The following is a 27,071-nucleotide window of genomic DNA, read 5'->3' on the forward strand; positions in this document are numbered from 1 at the left end:
GGCCCAGTGAGGTCAATTTGTGGGGCACAGAAGGAGGGTGGACTGGGTAGAGAAATGTTTAGTCTTACCAGGCACTCAACTCCTGGGGGCCAGGAACCTGAAATTACAGGTTTCAGAAATAGTCTGAAGGCCTGTTCTCCCTCTGTTCCATTTGGAACTAAGGCATTATTTGTCCTTCAGGTCTGTACCAAGACAGCTACAGAGCTTAGTAGGGCCCAGAGGGGGTTGGGCTTGCTGACCTTCATGTGTTCAGTCACATAGCAAATATTTACTGAGTGCTTTTATTTTGCCAGGCACTGCTTTAGACCCTGGGGACACATCAGTGAATAAAATAGTCCCTTCCTACAGTGCTTAAAACCTAGTGGTGGATAGATGAGTAACCAGGCAACTATGATGCGGTCATAAGTACTAGCAGAAGCACAGCATGCTATCAGAGCTCAGACAAGGGGCGGCTAGCTTGGAGGTGGTGATTTTGGTTTGAAAGCTGAGACCTAAAAAAGTGAGTAGATGACAGCCAGGCAGAAAGATCCACATCCACGAAGGGACCAAGTAACAGTTCAGTTGAATGAAGAAGGCATGGCAAAAGGAAGCCTGCAGGCTGGTTAAAGATTGGTGCTCTTCAGAGAAGGCAAGCCTGTGAAACCTTTAAGTCTTAGGTTTGATGGCACAGGAGAAGTCTAGGATTTGAGCTTTACTCCTGTAATACACACTTTTGTTCCTTCAATTTAGGTAATCTTGTAGCCCTAGCCTGGAGCTAACAACCATGAACCCTCCCTGAGGCTCTTTCCTTGTGGTTGCTGGAATTCAGTGGTAGAGTTTAAGGTCTGTTCCCTTGTCTCTGCTGCACTCCAGGGTTCCAAGCTGAACCCAAGTGAGTTAATCAGGAACTCAGCAGCACTTTGGTTTCGTCTGTTGCCCCTTGTTCAAGGCTAGCTCCAAGATTTTTCAACATTCTTTTCATCTACTTCTGGAGGGTAAGGTGAATGGGGAAGCCCTGCCAGTAGTCTGATGGCACTGGGATCCACATGAGTATGGCTTTGCCCTGATGGCACTGGGATCCACATGAGTATGGCTTTGCCCTTTATCATCCATACCGCACTTCCCAAGCAGGCTTCCTGAACTTTGGTTAGCAGCTATTTGACTGGAACTTGACTATTTGTGTGTATGTGTGGGGATCCTCTTAAGCCCCCATTTTATGGGCTAGCAGAGTTTTTTCAATAGAAAGGCAGTCACTGAGTCTCCAAAAACAGGCAGAACCTAAAAGCAGGACTCAAGCCTGGTTCCAACATTTTCTGAGTGATCAACTTTAATGCCTGGGGAACTAGAACTCTTATTTCTTCAGTCATAAAACAGCTAATAAAAGAAGCTACCTATTATGTTCATGAGTGTTAAGTAAGATAACGTATGTAAAATGATTATAGTTTTATGTTTGGCACATAATAAACAGTCCCTGCTAACTTATAATTTTTATTATTTTCTATCGGGGCTGCTTTTCCATAATGCAATGGTTCTGAGACTTGCTCTGGAGCTTTGGTGTGAAGAAAGGAACTCCTATAAGGTCAGAATCATGACTTCCTCAGGAGGAAGGGGTGGTCTCCTGAGGCATCTAGAACCAAATGAAGTCCCCCTCCTATCCTGGAAGCCCCTTTTCGCGGGGTTCTGGGTTTGCCCTAATTTTGATCAAAGATCAGTGCCGAGATGCAGGCGGCCCTGCTCTTTTCTGTTCGGCGGAAGGCAAACTAACATACCGAGGGTGCTTCCAGGCGGCTCCCACAGTCCCAAATCCTGCTGCTCCCGCAGCCGATTCCTGAAGGCACCTGCGCCTGACCACACCGCCCTTCCCCGGCGGCCTCGGGCGCTGGAGGCAGCTGGCAGAGATCCGGGACTGGAGATCCGGGATCCGGCTCCTGGATGGCCGGGCTCCCAAGCCGTACCGCAGAGGCAGCGCCCGCGGGAGCCGCAGGGGCGCCGGGAGGGGCGGGGCCGGAGGGCGGGGCCGGCGCCGCGGAGGGCGGGGACTGGGTGGGGCTTCGGCGCCGGAGTCGCCCCCTCCCACGGCTGATCCGCAGCCCCGCCCCGGCCCCTCCCTCCGGCCTGTGCGGCTGGTCCGGCGGCGGCGCCCGCGTGGGGACGGGCGGAGGCACTGGACGTGGGGCGGCGCCGCGGGCAGGGCCGGACGAACGAGCGCTGGCAGGCAGGGCAGCGCCGCGGGCCCCTCCGAGCGGCCGCAGTCCGGGCCTTGCCCTTCCATCCGGCTCCCAGCGCCGTGAGTGCGACGGGCGGGCCCCAAGGGTGCGTTCGGTGTCCCCGTGAGCCTGGGTCCGGTCCGGGTCGGAGCGGCCGTGTGTCCGTCCGAGCGTCTGTGGGTGGGGGCAAGGATGCTTTTCAAAAGCCGTTCCCGTCTCCGTCCACGTGAGGCGTGTCCGTGGTAGCGGTGGGGGGGCGTCTTTGGGGCTGTGGCCGCTCACGTGAGATCCGTGTTTGCGGGTGGGGGGTGGCGCGGGCGGATGGGTGATGGCTCCTTTGAGGAGCGCGGGGTCTGGGGCTTGCATGTGTTGGCGGCGGGTGCCGAATGCTGCGGCCCAGGGCGGGGTGAAGGGTGGATGGGGTTGCTGAGTGAGACTCTGGAATCTTGTGGCCCAGCTTGTCTGAAGGGTTCCTTTCTCCCTCGTGCAGACACCTCCACCCCTTGCTCCCTTCTCCATCCTCCCGGGGCACCCAGAGGCCCATCAGCCAGGATGAAAGGACCCCTCTAGTTCTCCTGCCACCTGGGCCCCTCCCTGATTCTGATCTCCTCCCGCCTGGACTTGGCTTCAGATCCTGGGCTGCAAACCTGCAGGGACAGATGGTTGCAGATTGGAGGGCAGGCTGCACCCTGGGGAGGTCAGTCCGGCTGAAGGCAGGCTCTGGATATGATCCTGTTGTGGCGGGGGTCTGGGGACCACAACCATTCAGACTGGCCCCAGCAGGAAGATAGATCTAGAATGTTAGAATGGGTGCAGAGGTTGTCTTCACAGATCTCTTCCTGATAGTCTGTCCAGTTCACCAGTGTCCATTCATTTCCTAAGCCTGAGGGCTCTGGTTTGCTGCAGAATTGGAATCAAAGCTGCAGGACTGACAGATGCCCTCTCTCTCTTTCTCTCTTGCATGCTTCTAGTGACAGCACTTACTACCTTCTACTGGGGTGGGGGAAAGCTTTCTTATATCAAGTGGAAGTCTCCTTCCTTTATTTTTCTTGTTATTTCCTTTGGTTTGGCCTTTCTCTGATGAGAGGGAATTAGAAGATTGAAAAATGGCTCTCCTGTTACCAACATATATTTGGTACTTTCTGTGTTGTGTGTACCACCTCGGCCACTTAGAGGACAATGGCATTCTTGCTGAGAGAACTTGAGCCCATGGACCATATAGTTGGGATAGTACAGCCTGTGTTCAGGAAGACTATGGTTGTGGAGGGTGCTGAGAGGGAACGTCAGGGTGACTTCACCTTAGCAAACATTTATTTTGAAAGTGGGTGAGGGCAGCAGCTGTGACCACCCTCAAACACCTAGCCTGATGGTAGAAATTAGCAGTCACATCATGTTTGTAGCATATGATGTGGTTTAATCATGGGCACATATTACAACCCATACTAGCCCAGAGTTTGAAAGAAATCCATGGAGTCTTAGATTTTGAGAATGAGAAAACTCTCTCCCTTCCAATTTGCAAGTAAGGGTATGTAGGGTAGAAAGCTATCCACACTGTCATCTGTGTTCGTGGTATTAGTGACAAGTCTCTTAAGTTTGTAAATCTGGAAACTGGAGGCAGCATCTAGGATATGGTGAAAGCTTGTATCTGAAAGGAGAAAAAAGAAGTCCCAATTGAGATTACCAGGCTCAGGCTAGTGAACGATGGTGCTTTTTGTGGAGATGAGAAATACAGCAGGAAGAACAGGTCAGGGGTAATGAATTCAGTTTTGGACGAGTCCTTTCCATCACCCAGGTAGAGATGGCCTAGATACACATGATATAAAGGTCTGGCATTCAAGAGAGTCTTTAGGAACAGGAGATGAGGCTTTGGGAATTATTAGAAATTGGATAGTAACTGAAACCATGGGAAATAATGAGTTTGCCCAGGCAGAGTATGAAAAGTGAGAGGAGACTAGATTCTAAGCCCAAAACCCTATGGAATTAGATGTTTAAGGAACGGGCAGTGGAGGAACAACTGAAGAAGATGCAGCAAACTTATACTGAGTAGATTGTGAAAGAAGAGTACAACCTCTTTGAATTTTGCTGTCTTGTCCTACTAGTTTACTTTTGTGCATTGTTTCATATTTCTCCTCCTTTATTCTCTTTTCCCCCATGTAGCTAGCAGTCTCCTGATTTTCCCTCAAATATCTATTGTTCTGGGATCCTTCTGTATTGCCCACCAAGCTCGAGATGCTGACAGCAATTTGAGCATGTCAGTATCATGGTACTTACCATATTGTAATTGTGTTTGTGTGTGGAACTTAGGAAAGATAGGGAGCATGTCTGATTCAGCTGTGACTCTGGTTCCCAGGCTTAGGACTTACACTAGAGTGCATCCAGAGAACATTAACCATATGATCAATTCACCACCTATGTAGCCAGACATCCTGGAGATGGATGCCATGAAATTCATCATTTCCCATCCCTCCAAGTTTGAGTGGGTTTCTTCAATTTGAAGACTTCACCTTTCCCATGCTTTGTTTGTTCGTTTGTTTCTGAGAAGTCCCAAATATGCTAGATTGCAGATGTTTATTATTTTGCTGAGGCCTCCAATGATTAGATACACCTGGAGGCCATTGAGCAGAAGTGAGTCATTTTTAGCAAAGGAGACTAGCTGACTTCTCCAGAGCATTTCTCAACAATATCTAGTTACCACTACTCACAATGTGCAAATCATGAACACTGAGAATCTTGTGAGATCTTAGGAGAAAGTGTTCTGGGGAAATTGGATGTTATTTGAGAATTCAGAGAACTTGGAGCTTTGAAAACAATGTCCTTGCAGATGTCAAAGATCGAGTGGAGTCGGCACTAGCTGTCCTCATTTGTTCAAAATCAACTTCTTCTTTAACTCCCTGGATCTGACTTCCTCTTCTCCAGCTCCCAGAAACTACATTCTTGAGGTTAATAATAACTTCTTTGGGGCTTTATATCATGGGGCCTCCTGCCGCGTTTCTCAGTGAAGGTCACTCCCTTGTTGGGAGATCTCTTTTCTCCCTTGACCCTTAGACATTTATCTTTCTACTTCTGCCTCGTCTGGCTATATATCCTCAGTCTTCTCTGTGCCTATACATTTCTTGTCTGTTTTTGTGTGTTTGTTTTGACCTGGAGCCTTGCTATATAGCCCACAACAGCCTGGAAATCTCAAGTCTTTTGCCTCAGTTTTCCTCTGAGTGCTGGGATTATACCCTACCACATGTGGCACCTGGGTCTGTATCTTAAGTGTTAGCCTATCCTCAGCACTGTCACAGGCCCTCCTGGTGATTTCATTCACTCCTAGGGCTTCAGGAAGCTCTATGTGCCAATGATGGCCAAATCCATAACTCTAGTCTAGACCTCTCTCCTCATCTCCAGATTGCTTTTCCAAATGCCTCTCCCGTTAGCTCTGTGGATTCATCATATTAAATAGGGAACTTACTACTCGTTCAAACTGTGCTTCTTCCACTTTCGACACTGGAAAACTCAGAAGCATTTTTAGTTTCTTGTTGTTGTTGTTGTTGTTACTCAGTGTATAAAACCAGTTTCTATTGATTTCTCCTTATTGAAATCTTTTGAGTCTTCCCTTTGCCTGTTCCCTAATCAAATCAGTTTCCTAACCTTTGACTCTTGACCCCTCTAAATTAATGTCACTCCATGCCCAAACTCCTCCTGACAACTGATACCAAACTTTTCCTTTGCCTTTTGGATGAAGCTTTAATCTCCTAGCAGAAAAAGTTCAAGTCTAAGTTCCTTAGTACAGCCCACGAAGCATATGCTGTAACTCCTACCTGCCAACCCCACCTCCATTGCTAGCCATCTCCTGTCACGAGTAAATGTAGCCTCCTAAGGCCAAAGCCATCCAACCTGTAGACTTCAAACCATCCTGTAATTCTCTACTGGGATGCGACTTGACATTGAACCCCTGTACAGACTTTGATCTAAGTTATAGTACTTCCTTTGTGTTTCTGGAATAATTTGTGCTTTCTCATTGTGGTCCTAGCCACATTACATTGCAAGTAATCTTAAAAAAATTTTTTTTTATTAGAATCCAGAATCCATGCTGGCTGAGCTGTGGCCCTATTTATCTTTGTATCCCCAGCAGAGGTATTGAGTGAATGTTGAAAGGCAGTGTGTTTGCCTTTAAAACTGAGCTATAAAGGATGGGTGGGATAAAGTATGCAGGAAAGGCTGGAAGGCAGACTAAGTAAGGAAGCTAAAATTGATCTCTTAGTCCACGACCTTCCTAGCGTCTGCTGATCAACAGTCCACTTGAACCCCTGCCTACTGGGGGCAGATCTCTAGAGCACAGTGGGTTGGCAGAGCAGGAAGGAATAGGCCAAGGGAGGAAGAGAATTCTAGATTCTGGCTGGGATGTAGCCTCAGCAGCTATATGCCCTGTAAATCTGGGTGGGGAAAGAAGGGAGGAGTTGTGGCTCCTTGGATGTAGCCCAATCCCTGCCCCCAGAGTGACAGGCTGGGAGAGCCCCTGGGGCTTGGAGAGAGGTGGATTCGGACATCCAGCTGCCCCAGCAGAGCCCAACAGACCACTCCTACTCTTCCGCCCAGCCCTCCCCTTTTCCAGATAAAAGCTTCAGTTTGCCTCCAGCTGGCCTCCCTGTTGTTCTGCCAACCCTCAGTCTGCCCTCTGACCAGCTATGGGGGCCTGGTAATAAGTCTTGAGAGTCAGAACTTGTCATATATGGAGAAAAACCTCAGGAACCTAGCGCCCACTTTAGGAGAGAATGTTCTTAGTCACGCCCTTTCCTTCCTACCCTTTTACACCCACCCACCCCCATACCACACACACACACACACACACACACACACACTCTACTCATGCTGTTCAGCTTTTCTCCCATCCTTCCCTAAACAACAATAGGCTTCTGAGTTCTGAGCTGAGTCTGGCATTCATTCATTCATTCATTCATTGTCTGTAGAGTGGCCTATAAAGCATCTGACTTGGGTGTTCTGGTGGTGGTCTGGATCTACTCACTGCCTGCTTTAAAGCAGTCTTGTTATTTTTCTGCCTTCCATCTTGGCCAAATTTCTGTCGTGAATTGTCTGCATCTGCCGTATTAACTTCATCACTCATCTTTTCATCAGTCATTCTGACCTGGCTTCTACTGCAGCACTTCCACTTACAACCAGATTAAAGGGGTGGGGGGGCGGGGATCCTTTTGGAAGCTCTCTCCTTTGGTTTCTTAAGTTATCCTCTTGCTTCTTCCTCTGCCCCTGTGAGCTCTCTTCCACCTTTGCCAGCTCTACTTTTTTATGCTAACCCTTTTATCATCACTCTCCAACCTCTGTCCTGAGGCAGTCTAATTCATTCTCATTGTTGTCAGTGCCATTAATATGCCAGTAATTCCAAGTCAATAGCCATCCCATGCTTGTCCCTTGAGCACCTTTATCCTGCTTCTTCTTTACTGACTCTACCTGTATATAACACAGATATCTCAAACTTAGCAGACCCCAACAGCTCCTTTTCAGCCTTGGCTCTCTGTTCTCTGGCCCTTCCTCTCCTCATTATCATTCCTTGCAGCCAATCCATCATGATGTCCTTTTGTGCCTTGCAAATATGCCTCAGGTGAGGCTGCCTTCTTCCCATAGCTCTGTAATACCCAGCATTATCATCTGAAAAACTGTAGGTGCTTCCTGACTGGTCTTTCTTATTGCACCTTTGCTTTTCTTTCTCCTCATCTGTTATAATTCCCAGAATCCCTTTCTAATTTATTGATGTTTATTTTGGAATTGAGCTATCAGCTGCCTAACCTCAGGAAAAAAATGGATTGTTTTTAGTACTAAGGATTGAACTCAGATCATCATGCCTGCTAGGCAGGCACTGTAACTCTCCAGTCACATGCCAGCCCTTTCTTTGCTTTAGTTATTTTTTCAGATAGGGTTTCTATTTTACCAGTTGCTGGCCTTAAGCCTTGGTCCTCTTACAGCTATTTCTCCCACATAGCTGAGGTTAAGGCATCTGCCTTCTGGCCTTTTCTGTTTGTGTGATGCTGAGCATTTTTGTTGTTGTTGTTGATTTTATTTATTTATTTTGCCAGTCCTGGGCCTTGAGCTCAGGGCCTGGGCACTGTCCTTCAGTTTTCTCAAGGCTGGAACTCTACCACTTGAGCCACAGCACCACTTCTGGCTTTTTTCTATGTATGTGGTACCGAGGAATTGAACCCGGGTCTTCGTGCATGCTAGGCAAGCACCCTACCACAAGGCCAAACTCCCGGCCCCTGATGCTGAGAAATTGAACCAGAGCTTCATGCATGCTAGCAAGCACTGTACCACTAAGCCATATTCCCAGCCCCTAAAATCGTACTTTTAATATTGCCTACAAGTCTTTTATAGTCTTATTCCACATAGTACCCAAACACTTTTTTTATTTACTTTTAGCTTTTTGGCTATGAACGTTCATCCCTGTTCCCTCACCTCACTCCTGCCACCTGTCTCTCTCAGGGCTCTGCTGAAGTTCCCCTTTGCAGAGTCCTTCCTTGATCACAAATACATGTAAAGAATATAATCTTTTTTGGCAGCTATAAGCCTTGAACTTGCTAGGGGCTCGTGGTTGCTAGACAAGGCTGCTACTGCTTAAGCCATATTTCGAGCTCCTTTTTACATTTGTTTTTGAGGTGAGGTCTTGCTTTATGCCTAGGCCAACCTGGGCTGTGATTTTCTTTCTTGTACTTCCTTGTGTCACCAGGGATGACATGTAGCCAGCCATTGGTTTTGAGGTGGAGTCTCAGAAACTTTTTTTTCCCCCCAGGTTTGCCTCAAAGTCAAATATTGCTATTACTGCTGACCACAAGGAGAGTAACTGTCTATATTTTATTGCCCCAGCACCTATACAGAGTAGGTACTTACTAAAGAAATATTAGCTGAATTCATCACTAGATTAATACAGAGAACTTGCTGAGAAGTGAGAGATGGGGTACCTAACCACATTTGAGGAAATCATAGAAGGTCTTCTCAAAGAAGTGGCATTTATGCGAGTGGTATGTTGGTGGCAGGTAAGCATCAGAGGGGCATAAAGTGTGGCAAAAGAGAGCGTGGCGTTTTCCAGAAAACTCCACTGGTGTGTCTGTCATGGAATCAAGAGACATGAGATTGAGAGGAAGGTATGGGGTCGAGACAAAACTAAGCCTTGTTGGCCAGTTCATCCTCTGGATAATGGAGGACTTTATCCTTTGCACAATGGAGGGGCATTGAAGGAATTTAGAAGGGAGGTGGTGACAAGATCAAATCTGTGCTTCCTAAAAATTCTTTCTGGTTACAAAGGGAATCGATGAGAAGGTACAAACAAGGAGAGCAAGACACCATTTGGGAAACTCGTGGCTTCAGGAGATTGGTCTGCAAAAGAGAATGAGTGAAGGCCTATGTTAGGGCTGTAACTTTGGGGTTGGAGAGAAGGGGATAAACTGGGAGGCAATTCCAGTCTTGGATACTGTGCACTTGTGCTAAGAGTTGGTTCTGGGTGTAGGGATAAAGGCTGAATGTGGTCCTAGGGGAGACACTTCACCTGGAACTGGAAGGTTTCTTGGTGCAGGGATGGCAGAAGAGATGAAGAGTGAGTATGTCAGCGAAAATGATTGTTCCTGTACTGTGCAGTAGGCATGCACGATTTCAGATTCTCAAAAGAAACATTGAGGGAGAGATTATTATTTGCATAATTACAAATAAGGGAACTGGGGCTTGGAAAGATTATATGAATTGTCTGACATTACCTACTTTATGAGAGCAGCAGAGCCAAGTTGAAAGCCAGTTTGACCCCAAGTCTGTGCTCTGAAACAGTGCTAAACTCAGGGATCTCCCAGCTCATCCGCTTTGCCTTGTTCCTTCCTCTCACTGCCCTTTCACTTCCCTGGCAGGGAAGAAAGGGGTGCCTTTCCCTGCAGGGGCTTTGAGTAGTGAGGAGAGAAAGCTGGCCTCCCTTTGCTGACCATGTCTCTGTGTTCACAGGCTGGTGTAAGTGGTGGGAGTTATCTGTGATCACCATGGCGAAGAGAGAGGACAGCCCTGGCCCTGATGTGCAGCCAATGGACAAGCAATTCCTAGTGTGCAGTATCTGCCTGGATCGGTACCGGTGCCCAAAAGTTCTGCCTTGCCTGCATACCTTCTGTGAAAGGTGAGGGGGTTTACCAGGGAGAGGTGAGGCCCCTACTCAGAGGGGAGTGTGTGTGTAAACCTTTAGTAAGAGAGGGAAATAGGGAAATGTGCATGCGTGGTGGTGGTGGTGGTGGAGGGAGGAAGCACAGATGAACTCCATCCTGCAGGAGGGATGGGTTCACGGATAAGAATGTGCAAGGAGAGCAGATGTTCTAAACTGTCACTGGGTCAGGTTCTATCCAGATCCTGCCTTTCCTACAGCTCAAGACAGCCTTTGTCATCATCAACGAGACCAGACAGTTCTGAGACACTCAGCTCTGGCACCAGCAGTTTGTGATTAGCAGGAGAATAGTTGAAGCTAGGTCTGTCTTTCCCTGCCAGTCTTCAGACATGTAAAAAGCAATCACTTCCAGCAGCTAGGTATCTTTTCATTATTCATTCTATGAATATTTATTGCCCAGTTGCAGTAAGCCAGACCCTGTCCCAGTCATTGAGCATGCAGTGATGAGCAAAACCAGATATGATCTCTATAAAGAGTATATAGTGAAGGAGCCAGATTATAGATAAATATAATAATACATCCTTAGAAGGTGTTGCAACCAAGTGTTAAGCTCTGTGGCTGAACATGTGAGATCTGTTGTACTTTGGAAAACCACTTCCCTGAGGTGCAGTCCTGAGGATGAACTGGGTTTAATTAGCTACTGGGGAGGTCAAAAAGCACTCTAGGGAGAAGGGAAGACATGGAAAGGCCTTTTCATGTTTGGTAAGAAATTCTAGAAGAAGTCTGAGCAGAGTAAGTGTCATTGAAAGTTCCCTGGAATAAAGCTGTAGAAGGAAGTGACCAGACTGGGTGGAGTTTGATAGGCCTGTTAGGGAAATTCTCCTGGAGACCCACAAGAAGGCTTTGCAGGGTTTGATGCAGTGAGCTATGCACCAGCACCATTGCCTCTGGATCTAGACCTTTCCCTCTGCCACTGAACCTGGTTGCGCTGCATGAACCATGCTTCCCTTCCACCCCTGATCTTTGAGATTCTAGCTCCAGCCTGGTATAGTGGCATATACCTGTAATCCCAGCTCCACCACTATTTACGTTCTCCCATCAGCCAGAGGACTTTGAGTCTTATACCTTTTGGTTATTGAATGCTTTTCCAGGATCACTCTCTGCTGTACCTCAGTGGCAATCTCTCCCAACCATGACCTCCATCTTGTCATCCCCTGTAGTGATACTAATGTCCTAGATGCCAGGCTTTCACTTCTGGCTTCTACTGCACCTGTGTTACCTCTGACTTATTGTCAAGGCTAATCCCCATTCACTGCTCCCTTTTCTCCTATTACCAATTCCAGTCTCAATTCCCTTTCTTTCTGTCCCAGTGTATCTGACTTGGCATAGATGCACCTATTCTACCCAACTTCATGTCATTTGCTGACTAAGACTATTCTGTAGAAACTCAGTGCTGGCTTAGAGCCACACTGGGACATCTCTGTGCTTTCTCCTGTGCCAGATCACTGAACACTTGGGGAGAAAAATCAGTGACTGAAAAAATATAGTAATAATAGCTACAATGTATTGATCGCTTTCTCTTTGCCAGGGACTTTCTAAGTGATTTACATTTTTTATTTGCTTAGTGTTCACAATAGATATGTTATTGTCCCCATTTTAGAGAAGAAGAGACCAAGATTCAGATATTAAATAAACTAAGAAATGTGTCCAAGGAGCGGGTGAGGTGGCTCACATCTGTAATCCTATAGCTACTTAGGAGGCTGAGATCTGAGGATCACAGTTCAAAGCCAGCCCAGGAACTAAATACCCATGAGACTTTTATCTCCTGCTAACCACTAGAAAACCAGAAGTGACATATTGTACTATGGCTCAAGCGGTAGGGTGGTAGCCTTGAGCTGAAGAGCTCAGGGGCAATGCCCAGGGGTACGGCAGTAGCCTTGAGCTGAAGAGTTCAGGGACAGAGCCCAGAGGAAGAGAAAGAAAGATGTCGAAGACTATATCACCTATCAGTAACTGGGGTCTGAACACAGGTTTGACTGCAGAGCCTTCATTCTTTACTTAGACTCATCCATTTATCCTCAAAGAGCTTATGCTCCAGAGATTGATGGAAAGCAAGCAGACAGAAGAAGCTGCAGCGATACTGTGGACACTGGGAGTCAGGGGGACACTTGTTCTTTTTTCTTTGTTTGGTTTGGTTTCTTAGTGTTATTATAAAGGTGATGTACAAAGGGGTTACAGTTACGTAAGTCAGGTAAACAGTTACATTTCCTTTTAGACAATGTTACCCCTTTCGGCATTATCTCCCAGTGTTTCCCTCACATCCCTACCCACAAGTTATAAAGTTGATTTTTCAACATAGTGTCTAGTGAATACCACTGCTGCATCTGTTCACCTTTGTTCCTTCATTTCTGTGCTCCCCTGTACTCCCAAAGACTTATAAATGAACAAGAAGAACAAAAGGAAAGAAAATAAAAAGCAAAAAGGAAAAAAAAGAAGCCCATTGTTTTCATTTCCTGGAGTTCATTTTGATAAGTATTATTTTGTATGATCATATGCTCAGATGCAGACAGGCATTGTGCCTTTCTGTTCCTGTCCTATGAGTTTCCTCCTTTGGTCTCACTGTGTGGAAATGCCTGATTCCTATATAATTTATCATATCCTGATATATATATAATATATATTATATATATTATATATATATATATATTTTTTTTTTTTTTTGCCAGTCCTGGGCTTGAGCTCAGGGCCTGAGCAGTGTCCTTGGACTTTCTCAAGGCTAGAGCTCTACCACCTGGGCCTCAGTACCACTTCTGGCTTTTTTCTATGTGTATGATACCATGGAATTGAACCCGGGTCTTCGTGCATGCTAGGCAAACACTCTACCACTAGGCCAAACTCCTGGCCCCCCATATCCTGATATTTTATATGTAGCTTTTGCATATGAGAGAAAAAATACACTGTCTCTTTGACACTTGTCTGTTTTAGGAAAGTATTTGGATTTTGTTCAAAATGCAACCAACCAATAGCTATTGGTAGATTTTTTATTTTTGTCCTTGTCCTTGTCATTGTCATTGTCATTGTGGAGCTTGAACTCTGAGCCTGGGTGCTGTCCTTGAGCTCTTCAGCTCAAAGCAACAGCCCTACCCCTTGAATCACAGGGTCACTTCCTGTTTTCTTTTTTCCATATATTTTCTATTGTAATTAATAGGAGGGTTACATTATATTTACCAGATAGAAGGTGCATTACTTCACAAACATTGATACCCTTTCTCATGTCATGGTCCCCATTTCCCTCTGCCCCTCCCCCTGCTCATCTTGATTACCCCCTTCCCTATCCAATTTCAAATAACCAATTAAGCATACATAGAATATATCAGATAGCAAGGTGAAATATTGTAACAATATGAATAACCAAGGGACAGCAAAAGAGATGAGAGATAACATAGTACATTAAGGACAACAGTCATATTATATGGCTTTTGTTTCTATATCCTGGAGGTCCTTATCACTTCCTATTTTCTAGTGGTTAATTGGAGATAAGGGTTTCACGGACCTTTTAGTGCCTGGGCGGGCTTTGAACCGTGATTCTCAGATCTCAGCCTCCTGAGTAGGTAGGAGTCGGGCGTGAGCCACTGTGCCCGGCCATGGGTCTGTTTTTGGTTGTTATTTTAAAGCTTATTCTGGTTGTATGGGGGAATGGATTATAGAGGAGCAAAAGTGGAAACAGGAGACCAGCTTAGAAATTATGGCAAGCCACAGAAAGGAGGTACTATTGAGTCTGAAGGTGTTTTGTGGAAGTAGTGCTAGGCTGTGAGCTGGAAAGAGAAGCTAGCTGCAGGGGGCAAGATAGGAGTATAGAGTTCAGTGTTCAAGAGGTGACAGTTGATGAGATATGGATGGTGGTGGGAACTTGTGAGTGGACAGCAAAGATTAAGTGGAGGAAAAAATCATCGAGGGGAGGAGGTCAAAGAATGAGGAAATCACAATGGTAATGGGTAATTTTGTGTCATCAGAGCTGCTAGGAATGGTGGCAGAGTATGTGTGTTTTGGGGAGGGGAGATGCTAGAAAAGAGAGTGAGTCAGGAAAGTCTTCAGCAAGTGAGAGAAAACTGTTAGGTCAGCAGAGACAAGGAGGGTAGTATTGACAGAAAGCATGAGCTTCAAAGGCGTGAGCTGACAGCACATAGAAGGTTCCAATTGGGAAGAGGAGGGACTCCACCTTCTGGCCCTAAGGAATGTGGAGTATGAGGCAGAAACCACTCTCTACTTGAGAGGACTGAAGGGAAAAGTAGGTCACAATTAAATAAGTTAATATTTGTGAAGCACTTTGCAGTTGTGCCTGGCATGTAGTGTTTGTTAAATTTTAATTAAGAACAAAGGGTGTAGGGAAGATGAAGAGGAGACACTGAAGAGAATAGGAGACTGTGCTTTATACATGTCTTCCCCACCAAAGATTTGTGATCTCGCCTTCAATCTGATGTCTGTTTCTAGTAGCTTCCCCCCCCACACACACCTCTTCAGTGATAAATCCCAGGCACCACTATTCCCTGACTCCTTCCTTCACTCTGTAGTTGATCTTGCTGGAGGCAAGTTACCCACTCTCCTTCTGACTTAGATCCGCCCCCCCCCCCACTACTCTTCTCTGTCCACTTCTCTATTTCCTCCATCAGAAGATGGGCTCACTTCTCCCGCATTAGGACAACTAGACCATTCTCCTTCCCCAAGATTTTGTGTTACTCTTTTTCTGCTTTCTTCCACTTCTCCCCTTCTGTTGGCACCTTCTTAATGTAGAAACATGCTCGGCATCCCCATTGCAGTGGTCAGAGGATGGAGCTTAGCTGCAGAATGCTTGTTTAGCATGTATGAGGTCCTGCTTTTAATCCCCAGCACTGTGGGGGAAATATCCTATTCCAAATTTACAACAGTAACCCACTCAGTCCATCCCTTGTCCAGATACCTACTCTTCCCTTCACTCTCTGATTTCCATTAGCCAGGCTTTTCTTCCCCCACTCTTGCCTTCATTGTTCTCTCAGAGAAAAGTAACCTCAGATTTGCCAAAGTCAGAGGGGATTTTCTGTCCTGTTCTCTACCTGACTTCTCAGGTGTTTTGTACCCTGGTGACTTGTTCCTTTCTTCTGGACTGATTTTGTTGCCCTCATGCTGTCATTCCCCTGACTTCTCTGCCTGGCCCCTTTGCTCTCCTGGTTTATTTTTAGGGATACTCTCCCCCTCCCCTGCCCTTGAACTCAAGGCCTGGTGCTCTTGTTTAGCTTTTTTTTTTTTTTTTTCTTTTTGCTCAAAGCTAGGACTCTACCACTTGAACCATGTCTCTTTCTAACATTTTGCTAGTTAATTAGAGAAAAGAGTCTCATAGACTTTTCTGCCTGGGCTGGCTTCAAATCATGATCTTCAGATCTCAGACTCCTGAGTAGCCAGCATTATAGGCTCATGCCTATGATAGAAAGGGGTCTCTCCTTGCTCTTATTTGGTCTGTATCTTCCTGGCTGATCTCACCCTCTCACTCTCAGCATTGGTGGCATCTTCATCTCTGTCTCTGATCTGCCTTCTTTCTTATTGTTTACTGGACCTCTTTACCTGGATAGCCTGCCATCACAGTAGATCCAACCAGAACAAGGCTGTTCCTATCGATTTCTCATTCTAGTAAATGTTACCACTGTTCCTTCCGTTACCTAAGCTAGGAAACCAGGGTCCAGCCATGACTTGTCTCTCTTCCTCTTCACACCCAAGTACACAGTGCTGTAGTTTTTAAATACTCCTCAAATTTGCTCCACCACCTACTCTACACTGCCATAGATTATTAGAAGATCATTGGTTAATCATATGCTCTGCTTTGAATTGAAGTCTGGGCTCCAGAGCTTATTAGCTCTTTTACCTCGGACCATTAGCTCTTTCTGAGCCTGTTACCTGACAGTGCAAAACACAGCCTCTGACACATACATACCTAGAAAGTGGTAACTGAATGATGGTACAACCGCACCTTGCCTGTTGTCTGTTCCCTTCTAATTCCACCTTCCAGGGTTGGGAGGGGAGGTGGAGAGGAGGAGCTTGGTTATGCTTGAGTGACCCTATCCTTGCTAGGATTAATTGCTAATCTCCTGGGCTCCTCTCACTATTTCTTACCTTGGACTTTGTTTCTAGCCACCTCCAACTTGTTCTACTTCTGTGTCCACACTTTGTGGTTTGTGCTGCCCTCTGTATGTGAATCACTCTTGCTGCTTTCCCTGTACCTTTGCTCAGTGATTTATCCACAAAGATTCCTTTTGTGTCACCTTCAGAGCTTTCCTGGGCCACCTTCTCCACCCACCTGAGCTAGATGCATTGCCTCATGATCACATCTCTGTGTTTCTTGCATTAATGACAAGCAATAGTAGTACTCATTCTCATAGTGCTTTGATGGGTCGGGCATTTTACCTTTATTCCTCCAATGTAAGTGAGTCCTATACATTTAATCCTCTAAAGAACTCTGATGATTGCCTATCTCCAGCTTACCAACAGGAACTGCTTGGCTCATAAAAATAATGCATCAGGGACCATCTAATGATGCAGTGTATTAGATCATTAATCTGGGAGTTGAAGCTAAGCACCTTCTCCTTGGCCAGATGCCTCCAAGATGAGACCCTTACTCCTAATCATTACACTAGTTACCTCTTGAAATTCTCTATTTCTGAGACATATTTTTTTTTCCCTGAAGAGCTTGGCACAGATTTGTCAAGGTAAACAGTAAATGTTGAAGGGGTTAAAAGGAATAAGAGGTAGGGCTAGTTACCTGTTTTCTTGAGGTTTTGCAAACATGTTTGAAAGGTGAGCCTGTGTTTGTGCATGCTGTGAAGAATGCAGACACGCTTGCTCCTCTCAGAGAGGCCAGGGGTGTGTTTTCTGTTCATTCTCCAGAACCCTCTGCACCTGCTGGCAGATGAGGTGTGTTACGTGCCTGAGAGGTTCCAAAAGGAGGTGGATAGCACGCCCTTGAGGTGGGGCTCATCACCTGTTAGAGGGGGTTCTGCTGCCACCTCCCTTTGACTCTCTTCTCCTTGGCCAGATGCCTCCAGAACTACATCCCTGACCAGAGCCTGACACTGTCCTGTCCAGTGTGCCGGCAGACGTCCATCCTCCCTGAGCAGGGTGTCTCGGCCCTACAGAACAACTTCTTCATCAGCAGCCTCATGGAGGCAATGCAACAGGCACCTGATGGAGCCCACGCCCCCGAGGACCCCCACCCCCTCAGCGCAGTGGCCGGCCGCCCTCTCTCCTGCCCCAACCATGAAGGCAAGGTGGGCCCAAGCGAGGCCCAGTGAGGCCAGGACTTGGGGTGGGAGGAGAAGGAGGGGCGAGGGGCGGTGCAAGTGGATGTGTCTGAGTGATCTTCTCTGGATAAGTGGTCTAGGTAGAGGGGGCATGGAAAGTGGGGGCGAGGAGGGCAGATTGGGGGGCAGGGTGCAAAGAAGTGCAGTGACTGGCCGTTGCCTCACTGGAGTCCTTGTGCCGCCACCAGACAATGGAGTTTTACTGTGAAGCTTGTGAGACCGCCATGTGTGGTGAATGTCGCGCGGGGGAGCATCGGGAACATGGCACGGTGCTGCTGCGGGATGTGGTGGAGCAGCACAAGGCGGCCCTGCAGCGCCAGCTTGAGGCCGTGCGTGGCCGGTAGGCACTGGACTGGGAGTTGGGCGGAGGAGGCTGTGGGATGACATCTCAATGGATGCTGGGCAGGAATGCTGGCGAGACAAGAGGAAGGGGCCTGGGGGTCTCAGAAGGGCAGCGGTAGAAGTCAGAGGAGGTCTCAAGTAGAGGATGTCCCAGAGGGCAGCAGTTGAGATCCTCGGGCAGAGGGGTTTGGTGATGGTAGCTGCCAGTGACCCTGTGTGAGATATTTCCCTTCCCCAGATTGCCACAGCTGTCTGCAGCTATTGCCTTAGTCGGGGGCATCAGCCAGCAGCTCCAAGAGCGCAAGGCTGAGGCCCTGGCCCAGATCAGTGCTGCCTTTGACGACCTGGAACAGGCACTGCAGCAGCGCAAGCAAGCTCTGGTCAGCGACCTAGAGACCATCTGCGGAGCCAAGCAAAAGGTGTGTCTACTCATGCACCCATCCTTCCCATCATTGTCTTTTATGAGGTGTGGCCTTGTCTGTCTCCATGGTGTCCCTGGCCTTCAGCATCCATCACCTGCCTCCTGTCACAGCCCTACTGTAGGTGCTGGCTGACATCTGGAGCCCTTGTCCACACTCCCCTTCTTGTATCTCTCTGCATGGCTGTACCATACAGTCTCCTCAGTGGTCTCTTTGCCAGTGTGTGCACTCACGCTTCTCCTCCTGCCTCCTCAGGTGTTACAGACCCAGTTAGACACACTGCGCCAAGGTCAGGAACACATCGGCAGTAGCTGCAGCTTTGCCGAGCAAGCCCTGCGCCTGGGCTCGGCCCCAGAGGTATTGCTGGTACGCAAGCACATGCGAGAGAGGCTGGCAGCCCTGGCGGCTCAGGCCTTCCCGGAGCGGCCCCATGAGAATGCACAGCTGGAACTGGTCCTTGAAGTTGATGGGTTGCGGCGATCCGTGCTGAATCTGGGTGCGCTGCTCACCACCAGCGCCACTGCACACGAGACAGTGGCCACCGGCGAGGGCCTGCGTCAGGCACTGGTGGGCCAGCCTGCTTCACTCACTGTCACAACCAAAGACAAAGATGGGCGGCTGGTACGCACAGGCAGCGCCGAGCTGCGCGCGGAGATTACGGGGGCCGATGGCACGCGCCTTCCCGTGCCGGTGGTGGACCACAAGAATGGCACATACGAGCTGGTGTACACGGCGCGCACGGAAGGAGAGCTGCTCCTCTCGGTGCTGCTCTATGGACAGCCAGTGCGTGGCAGTCCCTTCCGTGTGCGTGCCCTACGTCCCGGGGACCTGCCCCCTTCTCCTGATGACGTGAAGCGTCGGGTCAAGTCTCCAGGCGGTCCAGGCAGCCATGTGCGCCAGAAGGCAGTGCGTAGGCCCAGCTCCATGTACAGCACAGGTGGCAAACGGAAGGACAACCCAATTGAGGATGAACTCGTCTTTCGTGTTGGTACAGATGGCCAAGAGTGGAGCCAGATTGGGGTGGGGGGCGGGGAGGGCTGGTTTAGGCAGGGGTCAGGATGAGGAGGGAGGGACTTGACAAGGGACCCCAGAGTGAATTCTTTGTGCATCCCTTCCCTCCCATAGGCAGTCGGGGAAGGGAGAAAGGAGAGTTCACCAACTTGCAAGGTGTTTCTGCAGCTAGCAGTGGCCGCATAGTGGTAGCAGACAGCAACAACCAGTGTATACAGGTAAGCCCTTCGCTGCTCTTTCCCAACACCAGAAAGGGTACCATTCCCGAAAGAGCTATGTGTCACCAACAGCCACAGCTGTAGCCAATATTTTCAATCAGAAACCACAGTTTCTTATGCTTGCAGCCGTTTTCTCCAAGCCATGACACAGGCAGGGGCATCTTGCGGACTCCAAGGATCTGTTCCCTTCCTCCTTTCCTTCTTCTGTCTCTCCAGCCTCCAAATGGCAGGTGTACTTTCTTTCCTTTTCTCCCAGTAGGGAGGATGCTAGTCTGCCCTCCTTGTTATCTTCCTACATTTCAGCCTGGCTTCTGCATGAATGCTATCTGTCTCGAGTCTCTGAAATCACCTAGACAATTAAATGGGTCTGATTTGACCACATAGGTGCCCTTCAGTGGCTAGAAACCAAATAGGTGGTCCTGTCTCTGTCTCTGAGTATTGTGTGTTCTGTGAGCCTGTGAGTTTTCTTTTCTTTTTTTTCCCCCTGCTGTTGGGGCTTGAATTCAGGACTTGGGCACTGTCCCTAGGCCTCTTTGTGTCTGTGCTCAAGGCAAGTGGTCTACTACTTGAGCCACAGCACCACTTCCCATTTTTTTTTTTGAATAGTTTATTGGAGATAAGAGTCTCACCGAGACTTTTGTGCACAGGCTGGCTTCAAACTTCGATCCTCAGATCTCAACCTCCTGTGTAGCTAGGATTACAGGCATGAGTCACCGCGCTTGGCTCTGTGAGCTTTTTAAAATCAGGAAACAGCTGGGAGCCAGAGACTCATGCCTGTAAATCTAGCTACTCAGGAGACTGAGATTTGAGGCTCATGGTTCATAGCCAGTCTGGGCAGGAAAGTCCTGGAAACTCTTATCTCCAATAAACTACTCAGAAAAATTCAGAAGTGGCACTGTGGCTCAAGTGATAGAGCACTAGCCTTGGACACAGAGAAGTTCAGGGTCAGAGCCCAGGCCCTGAGTTCAAGCCCCATGACTGGAAAAAAGAAAAAAAGAAAAAGAAAAAAAGCAGGAAACATGGTTGTTCTACTCTTTACTCTTGGTAGCAGTTCAGAGTCTGGTTCAGTGGCAGTAGTAGGGGAGGCAGTGCAGCAGTTAAACTCCCAGGCTCTGAAATCAGACACCTGGCTAGTGTCTTGGCTCCACTGGGTACTAACATGTCATGTGGCCTCTTTGAGCTGTAGTTAACTCCTGTGTAAAATTAGGAAAGGCCTAGACCTAATACCTCAGGGTTGCTGGGAGTATTAAGTGATGTAATGACCCTTAGTGAAGCATTTCATGTTAGCCGAGGCTGTAAATACAGGTGAGGAAGTGGGAAAGTCCTGGAGAGTGTTGTTCATAGACCGGAAGCCCCAATAGGGGTGCCAGTAGCTGAGTAGTAGGGACTCGATACCTGAGGTCAGATGGCAGTGGTCTTTTTTTCTCAGTGTTTTTTCTTCCTTGGCCCCAGCCTTTTTTTTTTTTAAGCCTAATAGGCTAAAGGTGCCAGAAAATCTTGTGTGACCAGATTCCTAATACTGTCTGGCCACTGTTATACTTGCCCTGTTACTATGAGCAGGGGAATGAAGAGGCCCAGTGTAGCACAGAGAACTATTTGGGCCGAGCTTGGATAGTGAGGAGGTATTGGGTGGAGGCAGCACTGGAGTTCTATGCAGGTCCATCTTCCTCTCTGGACTCCTTTCCTTCCCATTAGGCCAGGGATGTTTCCCAGCCCAAACCTTGTGATTTCAGACACTTTTTCTGTCATGCATCACCTGGCTGTTCATATGCTCACATGCATAAAAAAGAACAACTGCTGATTTTTCTTCCTAGGGTTTGTGCTTGTCCATCTTTTTCATATGAGTAATGAGGGGAAGGCCTGACATAACCCCCTCTCTCTTTCAAATACCTGCCGCTCGTTTAATAGTTCTCCTTGCTTCTACCTTCACCTCCAACTGATGTCATAGCTGCTCGGAGCCAAAGCTCAATGTTTGCTCCTCGTGCTCCAGAGCGGTTAGGGCTGGTGTGGGCTGGACTCCCAGGTGGAGTGGGACAACTCCCCCCGGCCCCCCCCTCCCGCTTTGTTGCTGAAGCTTGGAGTCCTTTTATGAGCTTTTCTTCCTTTGGGTCCTTTGTGATGGAGGAGAAAGCAGAGCCCCTCATTGAGGGGAAACATCTATGTAGTAGCATAGATACGATTTTTAAGGATTTTTTTCTTTTCTTTTTTTCTTTTTTTTTTTTTTGCTACTCCTGGACTTGAGCTCAGGGCCTGAGCACTGTCCTTGGACTTTGTCAAGGCTAGAGCTCTACCACTTGAGCCTCAGCACCACTTCTGCCTTTTTTTTTTTTTCAGTGTATGTGGTACCGAGGAATTGAACCCGGGTCTTCATGCATACTAGGCAAGCACTCTACCACTAGGCCAAATTCACGACCCCAAGGATTTATTTCCTTTTGCCAGTCCTGGGGCTTGAACTCCGGTTCTGAGTATTGTCCTTGGGCTTTCTCAAGGCTAGTGCTCTACCACTTGAGCCGCAGCTCCATTTCTGGCTTTTTCTGTGTATGTGGTACTGAGGAATTGAACCCAGGGCTTCCTGCATGGTAGGCAAGTGCTCTACCAGTAGGCCACACTCCCAGCCTTAAGGGAAAATTTGATTTGCACAAATCCATATTCCCGTGTCATCGTCTTTAGTCCAAAAGTGTTATCATTTCTTCTAGGAAGATACCCTCTTTCCTTTCAGGCAGAATGTTAGCAATATTCTCTGACTGCCCCCAGCCCTCTGCTATAGCAATTTCCATACTTGACTGGCGTCCCTAGTTCATTGTTATTGTCTTGTGATTTTTTTGGGGGGAGGGTCCAGATTTGTTTGGTGGGCTGGGTGGATGATGTTGCTAATGAAGAGTAGGCGAGGGAAGCTGGTGAGTTCCACATCTACATATATAGATGTGGATAGCTTTACAGTATTCAAGCAGAGACATCCAGCGGACGTTTTGCTGAGAAACTCATTCATTTGTTGAATGTCCACAGTGTACCATAAGGGATAGCAGTCCTGAAAAATGCAACAGCAAACAAAGCAGATGTGCTTTCTGCCAGTGCAGAACTTCTGTCCTTAGAAGGGAATATAGATATATAGCAATTGTTTGACTGCAAAGTGATATTTGCTGTGAAGAGAACTTAAATTATGCATCATGGGAACCTAACTTTACATGTGCATATTCATTTGAAGAAGGTGAGGGCTGGTCATTAATGTCCTTTGAAGAAGTGACATGGAAATTCTGAGAACCCAAAGATAAGTAGGAGTTTGCCAGGTGAATAGGGAGATGAGAAGGGAAGAAGATTCCCAAAGTCCCATCCAGGTTGAGCCTGAATTTGAGCTGCTCTCATTGGAGGAGGTCTGAATCCTACCATACTGCTAATCTGATGCTCCCTTGCATCTATTCCTTAGTTTCCTTTCTCATGCTGTCAGCACTGTCCAGATAGAGGAACAAGAACTGTGCTGCTGCACGGCTATGTGAGAGCTTCCACATGAGGAGGAAGTAATAGGTTTTAGTGGGACCAGTATAAACATCCCCAGAGACCCAACCATGAGAATGGGGCTAGGATATGGAGTCTTAACTTACCAATAGGAGAGCAAGTCTGGATCAGAGATCTTCAGGCCAAAGCCCAGAACTGGAGGTCTCTAAGCAGCTTTTGGCTCTGATTCATCTTGTATCCCCAGAGCCTGTAACAAAGCAGAGCATATGAGAATTATGCAATGAGTAATGTTTTGGCTGTAAGAAAGGAGCCAGAAGGTTTAGCTTAAAGAGGAATGAAGATTAAAGGAAATGCTTTTAGGATGGAAAGAACAGAGCATCTTGAGTGGAAGGAGATAATAAAAGAAGAGAGGTGAAGGATTTATCCTGTCTTGTAGGAAGGGTACTTTGTTAGCTCCATATCCAGAGTGGCCTGATCCTGCATATTTTCTCGTCTCTCACCCGTCCCTCTCCAGTCTGCTGCAAAGTCCTGTTGAATCACCCTCCTGTAATTTTCTTGAGCCCATCTACTTCCCTCCAGCCTATTTCCTTGGTCCAAACCATAATCATTCCTCATCTGGACTCCTAGCTTCTAGTCTTGACTTCTCCTGGTAGCCAAGGCACTCTCAAAAAATCAGGTCTCTCTGGGCACTGGTGGCTCACGCCTGTAATCCTAGCTACTTAGGAGGCTGAGATCTGAAGATCGTGGGTCAAAGCCAGCCCAGGAAGGAAAGTCTGTGAGACTCTTATGTCTAACAACCAATACAAAAGATAGAAGTAGAGCTGTAGCTCAAGTGGTGGAGCACTAGCTTTGAACATAAAAGCTCAGGAACAATGCCAGGACCCTGAGTTCAAGTCCCACAAACAAAAGACAGACAGACAGACATACATTTTACCCCTTATTACACCAGGATAAATGTACCTCTTGTTGCTCTCTTGAGTGTTTTTTTGTAATCTAGCCACCCTAGATAGGTCCTCAAGTAGAGGCTATAGTAGACTCTGTACCTTGCACAAATTCCTCACTGTTTCCTCTTCCTCTACTGCCTGGCTTCTGTTCACTTGCCTTCCTGGTGCTATTAGCTCATGTCCTCTTGGTGCCTTCCCTTCCATTCCCTGACTCCTTTCACATGCTTGCCCTCCCCCTCACAGCATGTCTCCTGTCACACTTAGCACAGTGTCACTGAAGGCTGATTGGAGAGTCTCCTCTCTCAGGAACCTGCCCCTTTCCCTCTGTGCCCACAGTTTCCCTTCCCCTTCCCTTCCTCCTCTGCTACAGGTTTTCTCCAATGAGGGCCAGTTCAAGTTCCGTTTTGGGGTTCGAGGGCGCTCACCTGGGCAGCTGCAGCGTCCCACAGGCGTAGCAGTGGACACCAATGGAGACATTATTGTGGCAGACTATGATAACCGTTGGGTCAGCATCTTCTCCCCTGAAGGCAAGTTTAAGGTGAGAAGCCTACTGTTTTGGTACCTCTGGTAGCAGTGAAGCTCACCTCCAAGTGTTCAGAGCCTGAAGTGGTCCAGTCCTGCCTCCTGATCTCCAGTTCATCCCCAGTTCAAGCCTCTGCTTTGATACTAGGCTGAGGTTTCTCTCTGTGCCAGTCAGGATAAAGCACTTTCTGGTATCTCCTTCCAGACCAAGATTGGAGCTGGCCGCCTAATGGGGCCCAAAGGAGTGGCCGTAGATCGGAATGGGCATATCATTGTAGTCGACAACAAGTCTTGCTGTGTCTTCACTTTCCAGCCCAATGGCAAGCTAGTTGGACGTTTTGGGGGGCGTGGGGCCACCGACCGCCATTTTGCAGGTATGGGAGGGCAGCTCTTAAGACCTATTGATGCCCCAGTCCCTAAAATTCCCTTGGGTACCCTGGCCCTAAAGAATTCTCCTTTTATATCTTGATCCTAGAGATCTTCCCTTCTCTATGCCCCAATCTCATCATCTCAGAGATCTCAGCCCCATCCATCTCAACCCCCACTCCTAACGTCCTAGTCTTATCATTTCAGGTATGCTTCTGTTCTAGTCAGTACCTAAGCTCAGTGCCCTAAAGACAGCTTTCTATTTTTAGGGCCCCATTTTGTGGCTGTGAACAACAAGAATGAGATTGTAGTAACGGATTTCCATAACCATTCAGTAAAGGTTGGTGTCCTCCCTACCTCCATAATCACTGTGCATTGTCCCTTCTCTCTTCCTTAAGACTTCTCTCTCCCTTACCCTCCCCCCTTGGCCCTTGAAATCATTCATCAAACCAATAAACATTCATGGCATGGCTACTTTGTCCCAGACACTAGTGCTGTAAGCTAGGGATACAGTAATGAACCAAGCAAGCACATTCCCTGTTTTCTAACTTACAGAATTTAGGAAGGAAGAGAAGGTAACCAGGGAATCACAATATGCTGTGACAGAGTCTGTGAGAGAGAGGTGCAGGGACCCGTGGGAGGGCATTTGATTCAAAGGAAGTCTTGAAGTGCAACTGGGAATTAACCAGAAGGTAGAGAAGGAGGGAGAATGAGACAGAGGAACCAAGAGGAGCCAGGAGTGGGAAGTGAGCATATTATAGATATTATAGCATATAGAGACCACAGGTAGCTCAGGCGAGGTTTGAAGAGAAAATGGGCACAAGGTAAAGATGAGGGATATGTGTCTTGTTAAGGGGCTGGCTCTTCCCCACGGCTGTGAGGAATTACAGGCAGGGGAGTGATATAATTCTTTGTGTCTTAGAAAGATTACTGTGACTGAGGTAGAACTAGACAGGAAGCTCTATCCAGATGAGAACCCACATAAAGATGTTGTAGTATATACATAGGGTACACATCTGAGAGAGGGATTTGAGTCCAAATCAGGAGTTGTGTGAATTTGTTGGCTGTTAAGCAGAGAAATAGGTGGAGGGGAAAAAAAATCACTGGGTAGTGTGATCCTTGAGACAGAATTTGGAAGAGCTGCCTTCCCAGGGAAGATGTGTGCTGTTAGATTTGATCTGCCTAGTGGATATCAACTGTGATGTCCAGTAGACAGTAGAGTGTGCAGATCTGGGGTTCCTCAGTGCTGGAGATTTAGCCCGTCCTCCAAGTCCTGCCCTGTGTCTAAGGCCAGGTCCCCAGTCCCTAGCCCCTTCCCCCACCAGGTGTACAATGCGGATGGAGAGTTCCTCTTCAAGTTTGGCTCCCACGGCGAGGGCAATGGGCAGTTCAACGCCCCCACAGGAGTAGCTGTGGACTCCAATGGAAATATCATCGTGGCTGACTGGGGCAATAGCCGCATCCAGGTGAGTGAAGGCTCGGGGATGGTGTGAGAGTGCCCCCTCCCCTCCCTGCTCTGCCAGAACGTCCTCTCACTTCATCACTCCTTCTCATCCCCTTCCCCAGGTGTTCGACAGCTCTGGCTCCTTTCTGTCCTACATCAACACATCTGCAGAGCCACTCTATGGCCCGCAGGGCTTGGCACTGACCTCGGATGGCCATGTGGTGGTGGCGGATGCTGGCAACCACTGCTTTAAAGCCTATCGCTACCTCCAGTAGCTGCACAGGGGCCCTGCCTGGCTCATAGAGGGATGGACACAGGGGTGATTGGACAAGACGGTCTGGCTGGGAGGTGGGCCAGACTTGGCAGCACTGAATGTGGGCTGTGGGCGTGGGTACGCCTGGTGCCCTCCCTTTCCTCCCCTACCCCCACGGTTGCACTTTATTTATTTGGTACTTGCTTTGGTGACTGGGTGGGCCTGTACTATGGTATCAAGGATGTGTGCAGAGATTCACCCTACCCCCTTTACACACCTTCCCTGTAAACCCTCAGTCTGCTCTTTACCACCACCCCTACCCTTCTCCTCCTCCCCCAGCCTGGGGCCATACCAGCCTCTTTCTCCAGGACAGAAGTCCCTCTGGTTGTCTCCCTACCACCCCATACACACTAACAAGAGACAGCAATACCCCACACCCCATATTAAATAAATGTCTTCACCAGGA

At 47.9% G+C, this 27,071-nt stretch overlaps 1 protein-coding gene across 3 annotated transcripts; it reads left to right on the forward strand.

Annotated features, from left to right (window-relative positions):
- Window positions 1-2,131: 2,131 nt before the first annotated feature.
- Trim3 (tripartite motif containing 3) lies at window positions 2,132-27,071 on the forward strand. 3 transcript variants are annotated; one of them, XM_090348272.1, is made up of 12 exons: window positions 2,132-2,292; window positions 10,161-10,326; window positions 17,369-17,600; window positions 17,822-17,973; window positions 18,214-18,394; window positions 18,650-19,382; window positions 19,520-19,623; window positions 24,391-24,558; window positions 24,748-24,916; window positions 25,178-25,248; window positions 26,234-26,374; window positions 26,475-27,071. In XM_090348272.1, the coding sequence occupies exons 2-12, from the start codon at window positions 10,196-10,198 to the stop codon at window positions 26,625-26,627; spliced, it is 2,235 nt and encodes a 744-aa protein (XP_090204398.1). In that variant the 5' UTR covers window positions 2,132-2,292; window positions 10,161-10,195; the 3' UTR covers window positions 26,628-27,071. The 3 variants fall into 3 exon arrangements, with proteins under 3 accessions (XP_090204398.1, XP_090204397.1, XP_090204399.1); XM_090348271.1 differs by having other exon boundaries at window positions 2,132-2,266; XM_090348273.1 differs by lacking the exon at window positions 2,132-2,292 and adding an exon at window positions 2,701-2,883.

Source organism: Megascapheus bottae, chromosome 16 (genome assembly GCF_031878675.1).
Source record: "Megascapheus bottae isolate mThoBot1 chromosome 16, mThoBot2.hap1, whole genome shotgun sequence".
NCBI lineage: Eukaryota > Metazoa > Chordata > Mammalia > Rodentia > Geomyidae > Megascapheus > Megascapheus bottae.